The sequence below is a fragment of the Amphiura filiformis genome, chromosome 20 (genome assembly GCF_039555335.1).
Source record: "Amphiura filiformis chromosome 20, Afil_fr2py, whole genome shotgun sequence".
Classification (NCBI taxonomy): Eukaryota; Metazoa; Echinodermata; class Ophiuroidea; order Amphilepidida; family Amphiuridae; genus Amphiura; species Amphiura filiformis.
The window spans coordinates 252497-276313 of record NC_092647.1 but is presented as its reverse complement, the minus strand read 5'-3'; the positions used below and the strand labels follow the sequence as shown (position 1 = coordinate 276313).

Genomic DNA, 23817 nt, shown 5'->3' with positions numbered 1-23817 from the left:
GTTTTTTTTGCCGCCGAAGTTCAGGGACATAATAGGCCTAGGTAAAATGGGTTGTAATAAGGCCAACCAAATAAAACAAAGTTTACACATTTAAAATGTTCGTACCTTACTTCGGCTTAAAGTAGAATCATACCTGATTTAGGTCCTTGCTGCGAATCAACGATATATATCCTCGGAATGATTCCATCACACAATTATAATTACTAGTATCCAAGATAAATAAATAGTGTCCATAATTGCAAGGTTGTCCAAAATCGAACACTCGATTCATAGAGAAGAGTATCATTGCTCAGGTATAGCGGTAGGTCTACCTTTCTTGAGGTACAAAACGGCAATGATCTGCATTTAACTATTTCATATTAACCTATGACCATTTTGCCAATTTTCTTTATTATGCAAAATAGAGACCTAAACGCAACTACTTCAATCATGTCAATAGTTAACACATTAGAAGTGGGCATAAAGAACTATTGATTGTACTTCTAATCACTTTAATGATTTTACGAATCTACGTTTATTCAATTTGGGTAACAAACATTTTAGATCTTTATAATTCAAGAACGTGGTTACGGATGATTTAAACTAAACACCTGGATCGTGATATGATGGGTAATTCTATAGAAATTTTACATAAAGCTGAGTCCGTGTATTTTTCACCCGCACCTATAGTACGATCATTCTATTAGCATGATTAGTGTATTTGATAGTGTATTCAGTGTGAGCAATTGATCAATTTGTAAAGAGCACCAATTTCAATAACACTCCATTCGTTGAAAATAATGGAGCGGTAAAACAATAGCGCGACGTCATAAGTGTGTATTAGAACGTGAGTGGCTATTAGAACGTGAGTGGCTAAGAATGGCCTAGGGCCTTTCGGCCCACGGCCATTCTTAGCCACTCACGTTCTAATCTTGGCCATTATCCTATACCTCACTCAGTCATTTAATGAGGCACTGGAAAGATCGAATTCGGTGTTGTTAATAAAAGGGCATTTCGTGATCCACAGCATCATCCTTTTTTCTCAAAAAAAAGTTGAGATTTTTATATCACTGGAAAGCTCTGGCTACATAATGTTTATGTACAGAATATTTCTTGCAGATTAATTCGTTTAGCAAAGATATATCGTGAAATTTGAATTTCGTTCTGGTATACCAGAACAAAATTACAACACATTGTCTATGGAGCAGTGAAATATACATAATCATGCATAACTCGCAAACGCAAAATCGGAATCAAATGAAATTTTTTGAACAAGCTTTTTTCGTGGGCATATACTGAAAAATGTTATAAAAAGAGTATGCTAGGATCACGAAATACTCCTTTAAGAGCAAAATTGTGACTTTCACCTTTTCACTTTAAAATTCTATTTCTCGGTTTAATGAAAAGCAATAATGTTAATTTGTCCAATAAATATCAGAAAAAATAATGCTTGATACTGTATTTTTTTCTAATTTTGGTGTTTAACTTAGGGTAAGATTTTCGATTTTGATAGACTTCAACTTGGCCCGTTTTTTCCGGTTTTTTTAATCAACTTTTTAGATTTTCAAATGATTTTCCCCAACTCTCTAATGGAAACCATGAGTGCCCAGTTGTTGGGCATTACGAGAAAGTAGGGGTCAAAGTTTACACAGGGGTGAAAACTCAAAATTATCACGATTTGGTTAAAACCTATTCCAAAATATTCCTCGGGCCACGAGGATTCAGAACTGAATCAGCGTCAAGTTCGCGTAAAAGTTGGCAACCTAATTATTTTCAAATTGGTTAATTCGGGTATGCTGAATTCAAACATTTTCAAACAAAGAAAAAAAAAAAAAAAAAAAAAAGAGTACAGAGGTTCTAGCGACCAAAATCAAAGCACCTTGTTTTTAGGTTAAAACCTCAAATGTGGTTGTTTTCGCCAGCCCATAGGGCTGGTATCTAATTCTGAGATGGGATTTGTGTACACTAAAGATTAGCTAAGATTATAGCCTTCTTCTATTGGTATGAATTATTTTTTTTACTTCTTGTGGTGGAAATGTTTTTGGTGTCTGCTAATTCGATTTGCAAGGAAAAGAAAGTATGTTTTGCCGTTTCAATGAACGAAAACGATTGAGTATTGCCAAAGTTATGTTTGAATTAATTATGACTTAAAAAGTTATCATAGGTTAGGCCTACACATATAAACATAAACTTGTTCAGCAATCAGCATATCAAAAAAATGACATGGTCAACAATTAGTAATTAGCAGGGAATGTTCACTGGAACGGTCATATCAGTGGACTACTGAGCATAGCATGATGTTTGGTTGCCTGTGAGTGCATAATTAAACAATATATCCCATATTTTGACATGCACTTATAGAAAATATATATATAAATTATTGTCTTACTTTATAAATTATAAATACTGTAAAATGACACATAACTAAAGTGAGGCCACTTTCTATCTTTTTTATTTGATTCATAAAATTACATTCAACAAAATGATTGAAGACTGAGAAAACACACAATGCAGACTATTACAGAATGGAATAGGTAAGATGCCATGTCCATAGCTTTGCAGGAGTTTCGGACTAACAATCAACACATTCAAAAAATACAGTTTAAAAGTGAAGATTGTAGTGAATGATCAGTCCTTTATCATGTGCTTGCCACTATCTACTTTATAGTAATAGGTCTGTCACACTACGACGGACTGCGGGATCAACGTACATCACCGAATACAAAAATATTTTATTCGGTGGAAAAATCACCAGTCCGGCAGAAGATTCGGTTGGATTTTGGGTCCGAATCCCGTTCGTCGCTCTATGCGTTGTGGCCGCTAATAATCCTGCAGGCGTCTTATATCCGATCGTTCAACGTCCGACAGATGATCGGATTTGGGGGTCCGATTCCCGTTCGTTTCTCTATGCGTTGTGGCCGCTAATAATCCTGCAGGCGTCTTATTTTCGATCGTTCAACGTCCGACAAATGACCGGATTTGGGGTCAACGTCCGACAAATGTCCGGATTTGGGGGTCCGATTCCCGTTCGTCTCTCTATGCGTTGTGGCCGCTAATAATCCTGCAGGCGTTTTATATTCAATTGTTCAACGTCCGGCGAATCCGTCGCATGTGGCACCAACAGGGACGTCCACCCTATCAGAAAAGTGGGGAGGAGAGGGTGTTTGAGAGGGTTTTTGACCCCTTAGAGGCAGTGACGTAGCAAGCACTTTTTCAGAGGGTGAACAAAGTGGGGAAAGACAACTTTTAAGGGGGTAAATTTTGACGAAAATGGTCAAATATTGGCTTATAAGTACCAAAGGTCTACAAATCTGATCCCGTTCGTCTCTCTATGCGTTGTGGTCGCTAATAATCCTGCAGGCGTTTTATATTCAATCGTTCAACGTCCGGCGAATCCGTCGCATGTGGCACCAACAGGGACGTCCACCCTATCAGAAAAGTGGGGGAGGAGAGGGTGTTTGAGAGGGTTTTTGACCCCTTAGAGGCAGTGACGTAGCAAGCACTTTTTCAGAGGGTGAACAAAGTGGGGAAAGACAACTTTAAGGGGTAAATTTTGACGAAAATGGTCAAATATTGGCTTATAAGTACCAAAGGTCTACAAATCTGATATATCAGGGCAACCAGCGTCCGGGGGCAATAGAGGTGAGAAACCTTTGGACAATGAAGGCCCAATTGAAGCCATTTGTCATTTTTGGATCAATTTTAGCACTATTATTGGGTACTATTTTAGTTTGAAACAGCCGCAAATTGGTGAAACGAAAGCCTAATTGAAGCCATTAAAAAGTTTTCACCATTATTGTATAATATAAACAATTGTTTTAAAAATAACACGTGGATGTCCATAGCAGAAGCAAAAAGGAAGACTTGTCCATTTTTGAAAATGAAGGTCCAATTGAAGCCATTTGCATGGGGACTGTAAGACCTATTTACATTATTAAGCCTAGGCCTATTGTGTATAAATTTAGTTTTAAAAATGGAAAATTTGGAAAAGTGTTTTTAGTGCATCATTTTTACACTATTATTGCCTTAAACAAAAAAAAAGAAGGCCCGATTTGAATTTGCAAAATTTAAAATGTTACACTGATCCACTGACACTTAGATATAAGACTTCAGACTCGTAATTTCAGGTAAATGCATGGATTGATATGTAAAAGTCAGGAATAGACAGTCTATAAGTCCGTCTTAAATACTGACTTTGGTGACAAAATATCACGGGCCCTGCATATGGACTGGCCGGCAGTAATTTTCACAGGCTTTTGGGCCAAGGAACCACATTTAAGCACTGTCTATAATAATCACAGGCCTATACTTAGGCTTACTAGTACAACTATCCCGGGCCTACTCAATAACGTATACAATTTAACCTTTTCCATGTTTTCTCTTCTTTTTTCTTTCTTGTCAATCACTAAAACTGGTAGGAATTTGATATTGCGTCCTCTACCCTTCAGAAAGTGCCCCTCCCTCAATACTGCTTACATGCATAGGCCTACTACTAAATTACGTGCAATTTAACTTTTTCTCTTCTCTTCTCTCTTCAATTGTTCTCACTTTCTTTTCTTTTTTTCTCTCCTTCCCCCTTTTTTCTAATTGTCAGTCACTAAAGTACTGGGGGAAATATGATATTGCGTCACACACCCTTCAGAAAGTCCCCCCCCCATGATCGATGCACATGTTCGCCATAGGCCTACATCCGGCACAAGCGCCTGCGAAACCTTGCAAACACCCGCGGTACATAAACGAAAGAATAACGAACAAACCCAGGGTATATATACAGAACAGTACGAACACACATCGGACAACTTCCGAACATGTGTATTCGGCCCTCCGTTTCAAGTTTTGTGCATGCACAAAACTTGAAACGTATTGTCGACGGACTAAACAAACATCACCTAACACGAAACGCATTTGGCGGATAATAGCAGGACATATATGAAGAACATAAAACGAACATTGACGAACACTAACGGATTTGCTAAAATACCATCCGTTTCTTATACGGAAGACCGATCCGGTGTAGTGTGACACTAAGACGGTCTGGGTCAACGTGCATCACCGAATGCAAAAATATGCTATCCGGTGGTGAAGGCCTCACAGGAACGTATTTGCAACGAACACGGGCCGAGTGCAACGAACAAAGAACGAACATGAACGAAAGGAGAGCGAACAAACTCCGGCAATATGCAGCACCATACGAACACACATCGGATAAATACCGAACATGTGTTTTCGGTACACTCCGTTTCAAGTTTTGTGCATGCACAAACTTGCCGACGGACTTAAGGGACGCACCATTTGATACTCAGGGGGGTAGGAAGTTAGGGTCGGGGAAGAATTTTTTTTTTTCGCCGAAGGCGCAAGTTTTTTTTTTTTTTTAATTTCATGCATTATACACAGTTAGGTGGGGAAAGATTTTTTTTTTTTTTTTTTTTTTTTTGGTGGGGAAAGTTTTTTTTTTGGTCATGTAGTGGGTGAAGTTTTTTTTTTTTGAAAAACTTCCTACCCCCACCCTGAGAATCTAATGGTGCGTCCCTAACGAACATCACCTAACACGAAACGCATTTGGCGGATGATAGCAGGACATAAAAAGAACATAAAACGATCATTGACGAACAACAACGGATTTACTAAAATGCCATCCGTTTCTTGTAGGCCTACGGAAGACCTATTCGGTGTAGTGTGACAGACCTATTAACTATACATTGCGAAATAATATAAAATCATTTTAAAATAAAATGTGCATGTAAGTTGAGTTTACATAGCGAATTAACTAACAACTGCAGTGTATTTCTTGATTATAATAATAAGCAGGTTGGTGGGGAAAGTTTTTTTTTTTTGGTCATGTAGTGGGTGAAGTTTTTTTTTTTTGAAAAACTTCCTACCCCCACCCTGAGAATCTAATGGTGCGTCCCTAACGAACATCACCTAACACGAAACGCATTTGGCGGATGATAGCAGGACATAAAAGAACATAAAACGATCATTGACGAACAACAACGGATTTACTAAAATGCCATCCGTTTCTTGTAGGCCTACGGAAGACCTATTCGGTGTAGTGTGACAGACCTATTAACTATACATTGCGAAATAATATAAAATCATTTTAAAATAAAATGTGCATGTAAGTTGAGTTTACATAGCGAATTAACTAACAACTGCAGTGTATTTCTTGATTATAATAATAAGCAGGTTGGTGGGGAAAGTTTTTTTTTGGTCATGTAGTGGGTGAAGTTTTTTTTTTTTGAAAAACTTCCTACCCCCACCCTGAGAATCTAATGGTGCGTCCCTAACGAACATCACCTAACACGAAACGCATTTGGCGGATGATAGCAGGACATAAAAAGAACATAAAACGATCATTGACGAACAACAACGGATTTACTAAAATGCCATCCGTTTCTTGTAGGCCTACGGAAGACCTATTCGGTGTAGTGTGACAGACCTATTAACTATACATTGCGAAATAATATAAAATCATTTTAAAATAAAATGTGCATGTAAGTTGAGTTTACATAGCGAATTAACTAACAACTGCAGTGTATTTCTTGATTATAATAATAAGCATGGGTAATAAAAATCCCCTTAAAAGGGGGTACCCAGGCCGTACGGAGGTCACATGACTGCACAACCCCCCCCCCCGGACTGCCCCACCTTGGCTCCACATAGCTGCAAAGAGGTTGGCAGTGTATGCAGTAAGCCTATATAAAACACAGGTCTTCTGATCAGTCAAGAAGGTGGTGATTCAACCAAAGAACTATAGTACTCCACAACTGAGCTATGATTGCTAAAGTACAATGTATATTCAAGAACTACCTGTATGCTACTACTAGCCATACTGGTACTACATGTAGCCCTCTGACTGCAGTCAGAGAACATCAATCCCCATTATGCCAATATGTTTGTATACCTTGTATATAAATGTATATGAATGCATATGGTGTTACTATGCTATAGAACATTTGGCTCAGAGGTCACAGCTAGGATATCAATTTAAAGTAAATGATTTGGTACATGAAGATCAATCAAAACTAATTATGAACTTGAGACGGCCAGATTTAGTGACCTTCTCTGTCAAACATTGCACAGATTCTCATGTTGAGTAGGCCTATCTGTGATTTTTGTGAGTGAGAATGTTTCACTGGCAAATGCTTAATCAATGCTTAATTATTTTGATAAAAGTAGGCCTATATCAAACAGTCTAAGTGGAATAACTTGCATGATGGGAGCAGGAGGATTTTTTACAATTAATTTAGTGTCCGATTATAATAGCAGACTTTAATAGTAGTAGTTTAATGGTTCCTTCTAATTCAGTCTGTGATGAGAACAACAATGCAATTCAAATCATAGATGTTTAAGAAGTGTGACCTCAGACCAGCCAGCCAGCTAGCCAAGTTCATGAATTAGTGGCCATGGCCATTCACCGGTCAACTTTCATATTGCAACACATCCTATATGTTAAAAAATAACTTCATAGGCTACAGAACAGCTGTACGAATAATTGTCATGGGGACTTGAATGAGGTTAATATTCCATCCATTCCCTGGGTAAAGTCAAGCACTACTGAATATAGTTTTATGAATTTTGTCATGGGGAGTGAGGTTAGTTTTTAGTAGCCTGCAGATCCATTAGATACTCTGCATTATCCTGTAAAATAATTTTAATGAGGACGAAGCAAATGCATTTGGCTACTTCGTTTCAAAGTAGCCAATTTGGGTTCAAAGGACAAGGTCTAAACTGAATGTAATATCACCAGGCTGAAGCCTGGGTGAAACAGGCTGAAGCCTGGGTGAAAAAAGCAGTAAAGACCAAAATACAGAACAATTTGGAGTAATGAATTAAAGAGTTGACAGGAGTTATAGGAGTTAATGCTTTTTGCTGTTTCAGTGTGCATGTTCTCACCATTGATGGTTTGGTGAACTGTCATGTAACATGGATGTAAGCGTGATCCTAAAAATGCCTTTCACGGTGACCCAAACTATTTACAAGACCTCTTCTGCATTGAGGCTGGCCTTCCCTTTTAAAGGGAATTTTTATTAAGGAGTAGAGTGGTAAATCTTTGTTTCATCATCTTGATGATCTTATCAAAACATTTTCCGGCTCAAACTGGCATGAGCAGTGACCACTCCAGTTCGCCTGACTGTCTGATAGGTCAAACTGGGATGGGGGAGAGGGGGCTGTGCCCCCATTTGCGCACGCCACTGGGGTATGATGGCCAACCGAGAGGCGGGGGCAAGCAATATTTGGCAAGCCGAGAAGGGGTGGGGGTAGTACGTATTTAGATGAACTTTTATTATTATCATATAATGATGAAGATGTTAATGTGTATACTTTGGTGTGAGCACGATAAAACTTAAGATCAAATAAGAAAAAACTGATATGAACCTATGAAGTTTGTGTTTAAAACCAAACCATAAACAAGTTACAATCATTGAGAAATTCTATAATAAAAATACCCTTTAAAAGGGAAGGCCAGCCTACATGCAGAAGAGGTCTTGTAAATAGTTTGGGTCACCGTGAAAGGCATTTTTTAGGATCACGCTTACATCCATGTTACATGACAGTTCACCAAACCATCAATGGTGATAACATGCACACTGAAACAGCAAAAACATTAACTCCTATAACTCCTGTCATCTCTTTAATTCATTACTCCAAATTGTTCTGCATTTTTGTCTTTACTGCTTTACCCATGCTTATTATTAAAATCAAGAAATACACTGCAGTTGTTAGTTAATTCGCTATGTAAACTCAACTTACATGCACATTTTATTTTAAAATGATTTTATATTATTTCGCAATGTATAGTTTACTATAAAGTAGATAGTGGCAAGCACATGATAAAGGACTGATCATTCACTACAATCTTCACTTTTAAACTGTATTTTTTGAATGTGTCGATTGTTAGTCCAAAACTCCTGCAAAGCTATGGACATGGTATCTTACCTATACTCCATTCTGTAATAGTCTGCATTGTGTGTTTTCTCAGTCTTCAATCATTTTGTTGAATGTAATTTTATGAATCAAATAAAAAAGATAGAAAGTGGCTTCACTTTAGTTATGTGTCATTTACAGTATTTTTACAGTATTTATAATAAAGTAAGACAATAATTCATTTATTTTCTATAAGTGCATGTCAAAATATGGGATATATAGTTCAATATTATAGCTAGCCCTAAAAACTTTATTTTCCATAGGATTTTTCCGTTGAAAAGACAAAACTGATGTTAAAGATAGCAATAACATTTTGAGTCATTTTTATCCATAAAACGATACAGGATAGGATAGATAATTACTTTGCGACTTCAATGTGGTCCATATAATGAAGATTTTGATTCTACAACATTATTAGATCTGTTATCAACATATCAATTATGCACTCACAGGCAACCAAACATCATGCTATGCTCAGTAGTCCACTGATATGACCTCGTTCCAGTGATCATTCCCCGCTAATTACTAATTGTTGACCATGTCATTTTTTTGATATGCTGATTGCTGAACAAGTTTATGTTTATATGTGTAGGCCTAACCTATGATAACTTTTTAAGTCATAATTAATTCAAACATAACTTTGGCAATACTCAATCGTTTTCGTTCGTTGAAACAGCAAAACATACTTTCTTTTCCTTGTAAATCGAATTATCAGACATCAAAAACATTTCCACCACAAGAATTAAAAAAAATAATTCATACCAATAGAAGAAGGCTATAATCTTAGCTAATCTTTAGTGTACACAAATCCCATCTCAGAATTAGATACCAGCCCTATGGGCTGGGGAAAAGAAGTAAAGAAGAAGACATATTTGTAATACATGTACATAAAAAACATTATGGAATGACCAGCTTTAACACGTAAGATGACAGACACAAGGTTATATCTGATTTGATCAACCCATTGTTAAAATGATGTTGGTATGTAAACATGTTAAATAGGCTATTCCAGAAAATAAGTGCATACCCCCTGTAGAGGAGTAACTTTTCAATCAAAGAAATGTCCGGAATTCCAATGATGCTTTCTGAAAACGACCGGACTTCCACCGGAATTTCAAGTGACTTGAAAAAGCTTGGAAATCCAATTAAAAACTTTTATAACTGCTAAATTGTTGGTCTATTTAAAAGTATACATTTTTAGAATGGCAACGACTTGATGAATTGATCTGCGAGGTCAAATTTGGGCTAAAATGCTGATTTTGAAGAAAATCCAAAATCGTTTTTTTTTTGGCCTAAATTTTTCGGTCAACGTAATCCTGGGCCAATTTTTTGTTTTTTTATTTTTAAAAACTAGATACAAATATTTAGGAAATTTTTATCTTTTTTTTTAAATTTTGATTTTTAAATCTCAGTCTCACTGAATGACTCCCTTTTTTGGTTAGATTTTCCTCAATCTCACGGAAAGATCCCCTTTTTTGGGACCTTCTCACTGGTAGAACCCCCCTTTTCGGTGCAGGCTCTCACCGAACGGACCCCTAGTTTCGAACCGCTGTTCGCACGATACCCGTCACTTCCAAAGTCGAGTGCCCCCCCCCCCGGATAGGGGGTGTGCATCGATTTTCTGGAATAGCCCAAAAGTAGACTAAAGATGACATGATTATTGTAGTAAATCTGCCCTGCTCAATTGGGCATAAATACTTCTTTGCATTATAGGTTTTACTAGTCATGCTAGTATTGTAATCATTTTTGTGAAGTCACAGGATGACTAACCAAAACAGAATTTTTATGAAAGTTAAGGGGGTACTACACCCCTGTCCAATTTTGTGCCGATTTTTGCATTTTTCTCAAAAATTATAGCGCATTGGTGACAATTAAGATATGCATGTTGTATGGGCAAGGACTACAACTATTGCTCTGAAAATTCAGCAACTAAAGACAAGTAGTTATTGATTTATTGATCAAATACTGGTTTTCCCTCATTTTTGACTGCAACTTTACAACTGCTGTCTGTGCCGAAATAAATTTCCAGTGCAGTAGTTGTAGTCCTTGCCCCTATAATATACATATCTTACTTGCCACCAATGTGCTATAATTTTTGAGAAAAATGCAAAAATAGTCACAAAATTGGACAGGGGTGGGTGTAGTACCCCCTTAACTCAAATATAATGTCTTAAAAGTACAGCAAACACTTTATCAGTAGGGTCAAACCATGTTAAATCATTGTTAGGAGCAAGCAGGCCAAATTTTGGCCTTGCTGATCTACGTCATCATCAATATTCTCTGTATTACATCATAGGAGTTTGGAAACGCCAGATATTATTTTTTTATAGCAAACCTGAACATTAAATGGGTAAAAATACTATTCTTTTCCGACCACACGGGGTCAAATATCGGACTAAAATAAATGGACCCCGTTTAATTGCAAACAACACCTTTTGGGGTTCTTTTTGGCCATCAAATTTGACTACAAAAGTGGTTGTTTGCAATTCGGTGCATATTTGACCCCGTATTTAGTGAATGGGTCATTCTTTTCCGGATCGGAGGCATTATGACAAACCAAAGAAAGTGTTGGTATTACTTTTGTTTTGTAAATGATAAATGATTAGTTATAAATTAACATATTAGAAATGTTGTCCAATGTTTACTACTTTGATGATGAGTAATAATCACGATATGGTCGGTCAACTTTGTTTTGGTTCTCATGACTTACCTGGCATAAATAAAAGATTCTTCTAGTAATTAGGAATTCTTTAAGTGATTATGAACAACCACAATCTAGGCCTAAATATATAGAGCGTTTTATTTAAAAGGCGCCCCATGAATGTGTGCCCAAAATCGCTCGCTCCCCCTCTCGGCTTGCCAAAAATTGCTTTATTTCGGGGGCACATCGAAAACTTTTGGTGGGTATGCTCCCGCGGAATTTTGAGGTGGTGGGTCTTTGGGAGCTGATGGCGTACCGATAAAATGGGGTCCCTGCGAACAAGTAAAATGGGGACTTTTGGAGCTACGAACAGTCCAAATCAAGGGTCTTTCTTGGCTTTCTGGTTGAAAATCGCCTGAAAAAAAACCTTTCGGAGCTGAAATTATCTAAATCAAGGGTCGGAGCTCTATTTTGGTCAAATATAGCGGGTCTTTCGGAGCTGCGGCTGCGAAATCCAAAAGAGGGTCTTTCCGGGGAAGCATATACCTGTCTGGTCATTTGTGTTGAGTGCCCCGGGTGCTCGCCAAAATTTCTTTCCCCAATTTTACCCCCCAGGCTCATAATTATTGTAACTAGTACAACTATAAGCAAGGTGAACGTATCATCATCATGGTAAAACAATAGAGATGAGTTGAAGTTCTATGACAGTGAGTGGTTCAAGCGTGATGATTTTTAAGTTGGATGTGAGTAATGTGGGTTAAGAAATGTGTTTGAGTTAGTTATGTTTTGGAAGTTGAAGAAGGAGGATCACTAAATAAATATCACAGACAAGCTAGAAAACTAACTTTGTATTGTCATCGTAAGGAGTGTTCAGAAATACTTTGGTGGGGGGGGCTGGTAAAAGGAGGGGGGCCAAAAAGTTTTGGACCTTAAAAAGGGGGACCAAAAGTTTTAGGTGGTAGGAAAGGGGGGCCAAAAAAGTTTTCCGCTTTAAAACCCAACATTTTCGCGCGCTTCGCGCGCATTGAGACCCTCTATATCACTTTTAACATGGGCAAGTTGGGGTTTTCATTGCTTTTGTTTGAAGAAATTATGGCACTTAGTGTACACATATCTATTAATTTTAAAATTAATATAACATTAAACATCTGGGTTGGTCTAAGCAATACTGGCACTTTTTATCATAGAATTTTATATCTCTTCAAAGTAGGCTACAAACATGATAATGTACCAATCTGATACAACTAAATCAAGTTAAATATTGCAAATAAATTGATTTCTTTGCACGTAAACTGCACACTTCAGTTTACTATTTCTCATTGCAAAATTACTTTGTACACATAGTGACATAGGCCCATGGGTAGATTGACCCCCGGGATTGACCATATAGGGCAGAGTGGGCACAGGCCCAGGTGCCACGGTGGGGGCCAAACCTGATATCCTGTGTACATATGCGTAATCAAATTAATCTCATATTTGACCATTTTAGCTTTTTGCATAAATTAGTTCCAATTTTAACAATATTTGACCATTCAAGCTTCAATATGGCCAAATGTTTTGCGCGGTTCGCGCGCATTTGTACTATCATAATAGCCACGTATCCAAATTACGCTGATGTGCCTATGAACCTCCAAACAAATCCTCTATTTCATTTATCCCTGTAAAATCAGATAAACACCCTGATTTGGGACAAATCTAAATTAAGTATAATGAAAATTTCCTTGTGCTTGTATTTCATGCGCAATTCTCTGTCCCACCGGGAATGTTTCAAACATTTGCCTCCCTCAATATTTCAAACATTTGCCTCTCCCTTGTCATACCTGACCCCCCCCCCATGTATGCGACAACCAGAGATGGTGATTGTACGTGTAACGAAAGATACAGATACAGATAGATGACATGTGACCCAGATACCACACCACTGGAAACAACACTATTAAGTATGTTTGTTATACGATAATGGGGGGGTGAAAAAAGTTTAGCGGTCCATCAAGGGGGGGTCAAAAAGTTTTAAAGCGAAAATTTGAGGAGACCAGCCCCCCTACCAAAGTATTACTGAACACTCCCTAAATTCACTCAGCCTTTACCTATAGCTCTGAGTTAATTCCCCAGAGCATTCATCAACACAAGTTATCCCAGTTATTGGTTTTTATGCTTTATATTGTAGAAAGTTTTGAGTCATTTTGAAGTTATGTTCTTTTCCAAATACAAAAACTTTTCAAGTCAATTGGACAGCTACTTTGAGATTTATACTTCAGTAAGCTATAATATGTGTCAACGGGCATGACGGGGGGATCTCACTGGGCGAGGGAGCCTCCACCCCCATGTACACAAATGTGAACATTTTGAGATATGAAACTTTGAAATTGGGTAAAGTTGTTTTTGGATCACCCTGTATATGGAGAGCCTGGTTTCAAAGCCCCCAGCTTACATCCACCCGGTCAAAATCTTAAAAACAATTTATTAATGAAGAATTTCCTATGAACTTACAAAAGTGATCATGCTCAAATATATAAACTTACTTGCCTCTTTCATAGAACTTTTGTACCTGTGATAAATATTTCCTCAAAAATAAAATAAAAGACTTCTCGCAGGGGGGAAGAGCTCAAGCTTCCCCCTTTGCCCCCTTCACTACGCCACTGAATGTTCAGCTAATATACGTAGGCCTATATCCCAGTGTGTATCCTCACGGTGGTGAGCCCGTTTAAACAAACAAACAAACAAACAAGAGCTAACAAGGCAATACAAGTTTTAATAATACTTGTCTCGGCACTAGTCCCTTTTATAGGGATATATCTTTTAAACGAATAATCATGATAAATGACGACCATGACCACAGTGCCACGACCCACAGATGACCATGACCTAAATCCTGGGCTTACTTTGCAGGCTTGAAAATGTGCATGGTACTACATGTAGGCCTAGTAATTATTGGTATGATGGTATGGGGGTTGCGAGCTGTTGTGAGACACACATCGTGAGTAATGGCAGAAATTCAAAGAGAGGACCAGGAATTTGACATAAAACCATTGAAGATAATTTCAGCAAAAGTTTCCAATTATGTGTACGATTGTTTTGAGCAGATGAAACGTGAGATGAAGATAGACACCAATGATGTGGCGTTGAGGTTCCTATTGGAAATGTAAGTGGCCTATTTAGTCATTTTCCTCGTGGTATAAATTAGCCTTCTCGAGAACTGTCGTGACCATAGACTCTGCCAGTATTCAGAGTCTATGCTGTGACTATCTAGTGTCTATAGCTTCGAATGTAGAAAGTGATACCCACCACCTCTGAAGCTCTCTGAAATGTACCCAAAATGGCGAAATTTCACATTACCAAATTGCACCCCTTAAAGGCTTTATGTACGATTTCCTTCAAATTTTAAATTTGTCATTATTTTACTCAAAATGCTGAAATAATTCTAGTAATAATTTATATCGGGAATGGTTTCTGTTAATTTTTGAGCTGAAATAACGAGGTAAAGTGAAAGAAACACTGCTAGTTATTTTGGCCGTTTAACACGCAGATCTATGGGAGGACATAAAGTCAAATTCTTTGAATTATGACTTTTAATATGTCGAACTTTGCTCTGTTTACCTACAAACACAAGAAATTTGGCTGATTCCATTTAGTTGCAAGTTGTGACATGTGTAAACATTACAAATATGCCAAAAAATCAGGTTTGAAAAAATTAACCAAATTCATATTATAAGATCGTACATTATGACTTTAAACAAGAGAAACACATGCAAATCCTACCCTAGTGACGTAGCACATGCAAAAACCATACATGTACCCTAAACATGCCGCGCGGCGTCAACTGAGAATTATTTAATTTTATACCTAAGTGGCGTAAACCATTGTAAACAGGAAAATGATACCCAAGGGCAAAATGAATTTGGGCCCAGGGGGCAAAAGCAACAAATTTTGCACAAAATTACCGCTAAAAGTGGACATTCATGATGTGAATTAGCTTGAATTTATCATTCATGACGTATCAATCTTATATAAAGGGGTGGTGCAATAATTATGTGTACCCCCGGCCCCGGTCTGGTGAATTAGGGGGATTTTGGCAGGTCGAAGGGGGAGGGGTGTCAAGCGATTTTTGGCAGGTCGAAGGAGGGAGTAATATTTATTTGGCACAGATATTTTGGGCACCGTTTCTATATTACACCCTAAAAAGTTGTAGGAAAACGTTAGGAACACATTAATATATCAAAATTGTCTGCTCGCTGCGCACGCATTTAGGCCTATTATAGGCCTATGATAAGACAATTTGAGGTTTTAAATTCGGGTTCCCCAAAAATCTTGCATGTGTAAGGGGGGGGGGAAGCAAAGAATTTTTGGCACATCAATAAAGGGGGGGCAAAATGTTTTTGGCACGGAAGGGCAAGCGATTTTTGGCAGACCATTTTGAAAATTCACCACCCGGGTGTACACATTGCACGACCCCTAATCGGAAATACGAGTCCAACATCCTAGGCTAATTATATGATTTATATAATTGAACCAATAGAAAGTAATCTTGATGGTCAGCCTAACAAAATATTACGGTGCACATAATGATGATGATTCAAGAAATGTATGGGCGAGGGCGGCGGTTAACAATTTGGTTAAATGACACACCTACTCAATCTTGGTCTTGGTCATTACTTGGAAGTAAAACAATCGAAAACTGAAAACCCTCTAACATGCTAAAAGGGAGTGCCCAATCCATATGGAAGTCACATGACTGCCCCCCCCCCTCACCTTGGCTCCACATAACTGCGAAGAAGTAGGCAATGTTATAGGCCTATAATTATAAAACACATGTCTTCTGATCAGCCAAGAAGATGGTGAACCTTGATGTCACAACCAAATTGTCAACAATCGTCAAATCTCAAGATCCGATGTCGACAAGTTGTCGACAAAGCAATACATCAATATGTGTAGAGAAATGACTTATGTTGCAAATAAAAAAAAAAAAAAAAAAGAAAAAAAAAGAAAGAAATATAATAAAACACAAATGTATAAATAACCAAGAAAATATAAGTAATTTGCCGACATAAGCTCACCGGTAAAGCCCGTTCCCTAAATAAAGTTTTGTTATTTTATAAAGTATCATTGAGGAATGTTTGATATTCATGCAAAGTACGTGTACTCCTTTTCAATCTTTGAAGTAGCCAAACCTCAGTGGACAGAGTGAAAAACGGGTACATTTAAAAAAAAAAGAGCATACCTTCAAAAGTTGTGACTGATTGAAATATTTTTTTTTTTTCGGTTTATTAAAGCTAACAAATAAAAGCTAATAATAAAGGTGTCTTTACATACCAAAATATATTTGATCAACTTTTCAGAAAAAGAAGAAAGGGAGGGCACAATGAGGGTTTTGTTCAGTTTTTTTGGGGGAGGGGGGGGGGGCACCCTGTATTAACAGGTTATATAACATGTAATTTACTTTGCTTTGCTTCGTATTCACTTGTATGTTTCAGTTATAAGAAATATCAAGACGATTTAAGTGAAGTTTCATCAAAAGGAGATTCTAGTGATTTGGAGAAATCTTGCTATGCTGCAGCATCAGTAGCATCTCCATCTCCATCTGAGGTTGATGAGTCGTTATCAATGTGGTGAGCTTACCTAAGTGCAGTTAGTTTTGTTGTTATTTTGAGGAGCGTATTAGGGTATAGGGCGGATCCATGGTTGTGGTGGGATACTGCCGTTACTGTCCGTTTTCCTATACACAATACACAGTGCTCTCACCATTGACGCGTGACCTCTACAAATAGTGTATGCTAGAAGTGTAGGATATTGCCTAGTTAACGTCACTGTGTGAACATTAACCGGCCAATATTTAAAGTATTCTCTGAAATTCTAGAAAATATAGTTTTGTAACATGTCCTAAATATTTTTAGCTAATTTAGGTCTTTAGAAATATTCGCACTATTGTGTTTTAGGAAGGATATGTAAACGACAGATAGGCCTAACACCAAATGAAGAAATTATTTCCAAACCGTGTTAAGTCAACAACCATTATGTTTCTCACTTTCAAGAATACTGGTTAACAATAAGCAGACTATTGTCTCATTTTGTGAACAAAGGCGCACATAGTAGTGTTACCTTGCGTTTGCTTTATAATCGGTTACCCAACCCACAGGTAAAACAGAAACATGTGTAGTGTGGATTTAACCAGAGAAGATCTGATTTAATCAGTTGAGCTGTTTTCAATGAGTGTTATCTTGGTTTAATAGATTTAATGGGGTTTAAGTCCTGCAAAGGTCGCGGTGAATTCTACTGTAGACATGACTGCATCATGAATGGCCTATTCGTCGATGTACCTTTGTGAAATTTCAGTTTTCGCTAACAAGGTAATACTTAGCCGTTCTTATCATGTGATGATGAGTTATATATAGGACCTTATTAAGAAATACTTACTGTATTGTTCCAAAATACTTTTTCAGTTACAGCGAGTATAGCGAAGTGCCTATCAAACAAGAGCTTGATCATTTTGATGATGATTTGGAAGACTTCTATAAATCTGCTCCTACACCAGCATCTACGATGGAGCTACCAGAGTCGGGGTTATGTGACATGTCTGAGATGATGACGCCTTCCCTACAGTAAGAAAACGAATTTTACCAGCTAGACCCTAACGCATTGGACTCAGTTCAAATTTGCATCAAAATCGCAAAAGTTTTACCAAAAAAGTGTATTTGGACCCAAATTCCATGCAATAGTACGACACAATAATAGTATACACCTGCACGAGGTTCATATATCCACAGTCAACCACTATATCGACTGCTCAGAGCCAGAATTCAGTGGGTAAGTGTAATAGCTGCCATATATAGATGAGTACGAGATACTGTTTGTAAAATTGCCAAATTCACAGGGCAGCTATTGCACTTACCCACTTCTGGCACTGAGCAGTCGAAAAATGAATTGTATTACATTTTATAAGTATTTTACAGAATCTCTCACCAATAATGTTTATAGTCTTAAAGATTAAGTAACTGATTACTTTAATACTCGTCATTTGATCAAAAATGCTAGCAACAAAATCTTAATTGCACGGTCTTTCTGTGGTATATTTAACTAAATTGATACATTTTTGTTACTTCTTAGTGACTTCTTACTATTTTCTTCAGTTACCAGAAAACGTGCGGAGACGACTCCTACGAAGTGCCTTTTTGCCAATACCAAAGTTCTGAGACATCTTATCCTTCACCGGTACCCTCTATGCGGTAAGCCAATCGGTATTTATCACTCTTTACTTGAAATCCAAACCGGGAGTGTGAATTTCTCATACAATAACACAAAGTGTCTAGCATAACCATGGTAAGTATTCTGGGAAAAGTGTTACAAGAATTCGGAAAAATTGTAGTTTGACCTATCTGTGACGCACCATTCTCGTAGTTAACCTATCTGTGACGCACCATTCTCGTAGTTTGACCTATCTGTGACACGCTATTCTCGTAATTGATCTATCTGTGACGCACCATTCTCGTAGTTAAGTTGACCTATCTGTGACGCACTGTTCTCGTAGTTTGACCTATCTGTGACGCACCATTCTCGTAGTTGACCTATCTGTGACACACCATTCTCGTAGTTTGACCTATCTGTGACACACCATTCTCGTAGTTGACCTATCTGTGACACACCATTCTCGTAGTTGACCTATCTGTGATGCACCATTCAAGTAGTTAAGTTGACCTATCTGTGACGCACTGTTCTCGTAGTTTGACCTATCTGTGACGCACCATTCTCGTAGTTGACCTATCTGTGACACACCATTCTCGTAGTTTGACCTATCTGTGACACACCATTCTCGTATTTGACCTATCTGTGACACACCATTCTCGTAGTTGACCTATCTGTGACACGCTATTCTCGTAGTTGACCTATCTGTGACGCACCATTCTCGTAGCTGACCTATCTGTGACGCACCATTCTCGTAATTTGACCTATCTGTGACACACCATTCTCGTAGTTTGACCTATCTGTGACACGCTATTCTCGTAGTTGACCTATCTGTGACGCACCATTCTTGTAGTTGACCTATCTGACGCACCATTCTCGTAGTTTGACCTATCTGTGACACACCATTCTCGTAGTTAAGTTGATCTATCTGTGTACGCAACTACGAGAATGGTGCGTACCATTCTCGTAGTTGACCTATCTGTGACGCACCATTCTCGTAGTTGGCCTATCTGTGACACACTATTCTCGTAGTTTGACCTATCTGTGACGCACCATTCATGTAGCTGACCTATCTGTGACGCACCATTCTCGTAGTTTGACCTATCTGTGACGCACCATTCTCGTAGTTGACCTATCTGACGCACCATTCTCGGAGTTTGACCTATCTGTGACACACCATTCTCGTAGTTAAGTTGACCTATCTATGTACGCAACTACGAGAATGGTGCGTACCATTCTCGTAGTTGACCTATCTGTGACGCACCATTCTCGTAGTTGCCCTATCTGTGACACACTATTCTCGTAGTTTGACCTATCTGTGACGCACCATTCATGTAGCTGACCTACCTGTGACGCACCATTCTCGTTGTATGACCTATCTGTGAGCACCATTCATGTAGCTGACCTATCTGTGACGCACCATTCTCGTAGTATGACCTATCTGTGACGCACCATTCTCGTAGTATGACCTATCTGTGACGCACCATTCTCGTAGCTGATCTATCTGTGACGCACCATTCTCGTAGTTTGACCTATCTGTGACACACAATTCTCGTAGTTAAGTTGATCTATCTGTGACGCACCATTCTCGTAGTTGACCTATCTGTGACGCACCGTTCTCGTAGTTTGACCTATCTGTGACGCACCATTCTCGTAGTTAAGTTGATCTACGCACCATTCTCGTATTTGACCTATCTGTGACACACCATTCTCGTAGTTGATCTATCTGTGACGCACCATTCAAGTAGTTAAGTTGATCTATCTGTGACGCACCGTTCTCGTAGTTTGACCTATCTGTGACGCACCGTTCTCGTAGTTGACCTATCTGTGACGCACCATTCTCGTAGTTTGACCTATCTGTGACGCACCATTCTCGTAGCTGACCTTTCTGTGACGCACCATTCTCGTAGTTTGACCTATCTGTGACGCACCATTCTCGTAGTTGACCTATCTGGGACGCACCGTTCTCGTAGTTGACCTATCTGTGACGCACCATTCTCGTAGTTTGACCTATCTGTGACGCACCATTCTCGTAGTGTGACCTATCTGTGACGCACCATTCTCGTAGTTTGGCCTATCTGTGACGCACCATTCTCTTGTTGATCTATCTGTGACACACCATTCTCGTAGTTGACCTATCTGTGACCATTTTTGTAGTTTGACCTTTCTGTGATGCACCATTCTCGTAGTTTGACCTATCTGTGACGCACCATTCTCGTAGTTTGGCCTATCTGTGACGCACCATTCTCGTAGTTCATCTATCTGTGACGCACCATTCTCGTAGTTTGACCTATCTATGACGCACCATTCTCGTTGTTGACCTATCTGTGACACACCATTCTCGTAGTTTGACCTATCTGTGACGCACCACTCTCGTAGTTTGACCTATCTGTGACGCACCATTCTCGAAGTTGACCTATCTGTGACGCACCATTCTCGTAGTGTGATCTATCCGTGACCGTTACACATCACACCATTTTCGTAGTTGACCCACCATTCTCGTAGTTGACCTATCTGTGACACCCCATTCTCGTAGTTGACCTATCTGTGACGCACCATTCTCTTAGTTGACCTATCTGTGACACACCATTCTCGTAGTTGACCTATCTGTGACGCACCTTTCTCGTAGTTAACCTATCTGTGACGCACCATTCTCGTAGTTGATCTATCTGTGACGCACCATTCTCGTAGTTGACCTATCTGTGACGCACCATTCTCGTAGTTGACCTATCTGTGACACACCATTCTCGTAGTTGAGCTATCGTTGACGCACCATTCTCCTAGTTGACCTATCTGTGACGCACCACTCTCGTAGTTTGATCTATCTGTGCACGTACACGCCATTCTCGAAATTGACCTATCTGTGACGCACCATTCTTGTAGTGTAACCTATCCATGACCGTTGACACATGACTCACACATCACGCCATTCTCGAAGTTGATCCACCATTCTCGTAGTTGACCTATATGTGACACACCATTCTCGTAGTTGACCTATCTGTGACACACCATTCTCGTAGTTGACCTATCTGTGACACACCATTCTCGTAGTTTGACCTATCTGTGACGTACCAATCGTAATACATGCAATATGCGTAATGTCCGAATCCACTTTAATTTTGGAAATAAGCCTTTTTTGTGGATCTATTGAACCAACCATAAAAAGAGGATGTTAGGATCACGAAATACCACTTATCATGCTTATTAAAGGGGTAAAAACATTCAAGGTCCTTGACTCGATCGACGGCCTCAGCTCACCCCATTTATCTTCATCAAAATCGAGATTTTGGTATCAGAAGAAAGCTCATGTTTTCTCATTATCCCAGTGAAATTTAATACCCCAGATATTTTTCGTTTGAATGGTGTTAACAAAAACGTAGTGATTTGTGGTACATGGTAATCACACCGTAAATGTATGTAAGCTACTATCCTATGGGACTTTGTTATAAACGTATTTGCGTCTCACAACTTTTGAAACATATTGTTTAATGCTGTATAGGCCTAATCTCAATCTAAATCTAAGATAGAATACAGAACATGAAATATCGGACCACGCCTCTTTAAATAGCTCTCTGTTTTTCTTTATATTCTCACAGTTACACTCAAGTGCCATTTCTTTATAGACATCTGTTTCTTGAAAAAGCACCATACCAGATGGGCGTGAATGAGCCAGGAGATGATGTGAAGGAAGAGGAATATGATGATGATGACGATCCAGAAGAAGAAGAGAAGGTATATGCACCACGCGAGATAGACATGAAAGCGCCAGATGATGATTACCAAAATAATGCGAATGAAGATGATGATGATGATCCAGAAGATCCGGAAGGAAATAAGCAATTCCAGACGGGTCGGTACGAAACCAAAGGAATGCTATCAGATGATGAAACACCTCAAAAAGAGAAACCCGCGGCATCATATACACTACCGTTGAAAATAAAATGCAAATTATGTAATGAATTGCTACCTGATAAAGAAGACATGAAAAGACATGTTATATCAGAACATAGTAATCAACATTTCCCAATGCCTAAAAGACACAAAGATCGAGTTGTGAGAGAAAAAATGGGAAATGTCGATGAGAGTATCAGTGACTATGAAGTGTCAGCTTTGTTAACACGAATGAGACGTTGTCCTATGTGTAATGAATATGTACCAGAACGTGGTGTAGTTGCTCATCAAGAAAGGCACGGACGTCTTGATATAATGTGCGAATTGTGTGGTGAGGTATTTAGTAACAAAGGGAGACTTAAGAGCCATAAGGCGAACATGCATGACAATGAACTACATCAGTGTGGTGAGTGTGGTAAAAGTTACACCAGTAAGCGAAGGCTACAAAGCCATAAGGGGCGTCATAAGAAATATATTTGTGAAATATGTGGTAAGGAGACGCCAAGTAAAGGAGCTTATGGACGTCACAAAGTAACCCATCTGGTGGTTAAACCTTACCAATGCTCCGAATGTGGAAAAGGATTTTCTCAAAATAATAATTTAAAAAGTCATATGAGAGTCCACACTGGAGTGAAACCTTTCAGGTGTGATTTGTGTCCACAAGCATTTACTCATAATGTGAGCTTGAAAACACACAAGAAAAAGACGCACGGAATCGACATGTGGGTCGCAAACAGTGACCAGGGTCTTTGAAATATACAGACTCGAGAGAAGTTCGCACATTTGTCTATAATATACATGTTATTCACTCTTTCGGTAATCCTATACACCTATCCGACTTCGCCATTACTGCGGTGTCCCCGATGTAAAACTGCGGTGTCCCGAGGTCGGGGGTTCTATCCATTATTTATTGTGTGCTATACAGAATTGTACCCGGGAATTGTACACAACAGTGATATTCAATACACAATCATGAGTATTGAATTACGAATTAAATCTCCCGCTCTGGTACATCTGTGTTGCCGTCAATAGAGGGCCAAATACAGTAAACGCTTCTCGGATTGGTGTATTGAAGCCAACTTAAGGCAGCGTAATAATCTGATATCACATGCCTTATGGCCCGCCTGAGCTCTTATTAGTCCAGTCATATAGCGTGTTTCTATTGAGCATCCGGAATTTTTCCAGTGAAATTGTTAACCGGG

The 23817-nt window shown here is 38.7% G+C and overlaps 1 protein-coding gene across 1 annotated transcript; it reads left to right on the top strand.

Annotated features, from left to right (window-relative positions):
* The first annotated feature begins 14413 nt into the window (after nt 1–14413).
* LOC140142601 (uncharacterized) lies at nt 14414–23435 on the top strand. The gene is made up of 5 exons (XM_072164598.1): nt 14414–14690; nt 17020–17154; nt 17986–18144; nt 18673–18768; nt 22321–23435. The coding sequence occupies exons 1-5, from the start codon at nt 14533–14535 to the stop codon at nt 23366–23368; spliced, it is 1596 nt and encodes a 531-aa protein (XP_072020699.1). The 5' UTR covers nt 14414–14532; the 3' UTR covers nt 23369–23435.
* The last annotated feature ends 382 nt before the right edge of the window (nt 23436–23817 follow it).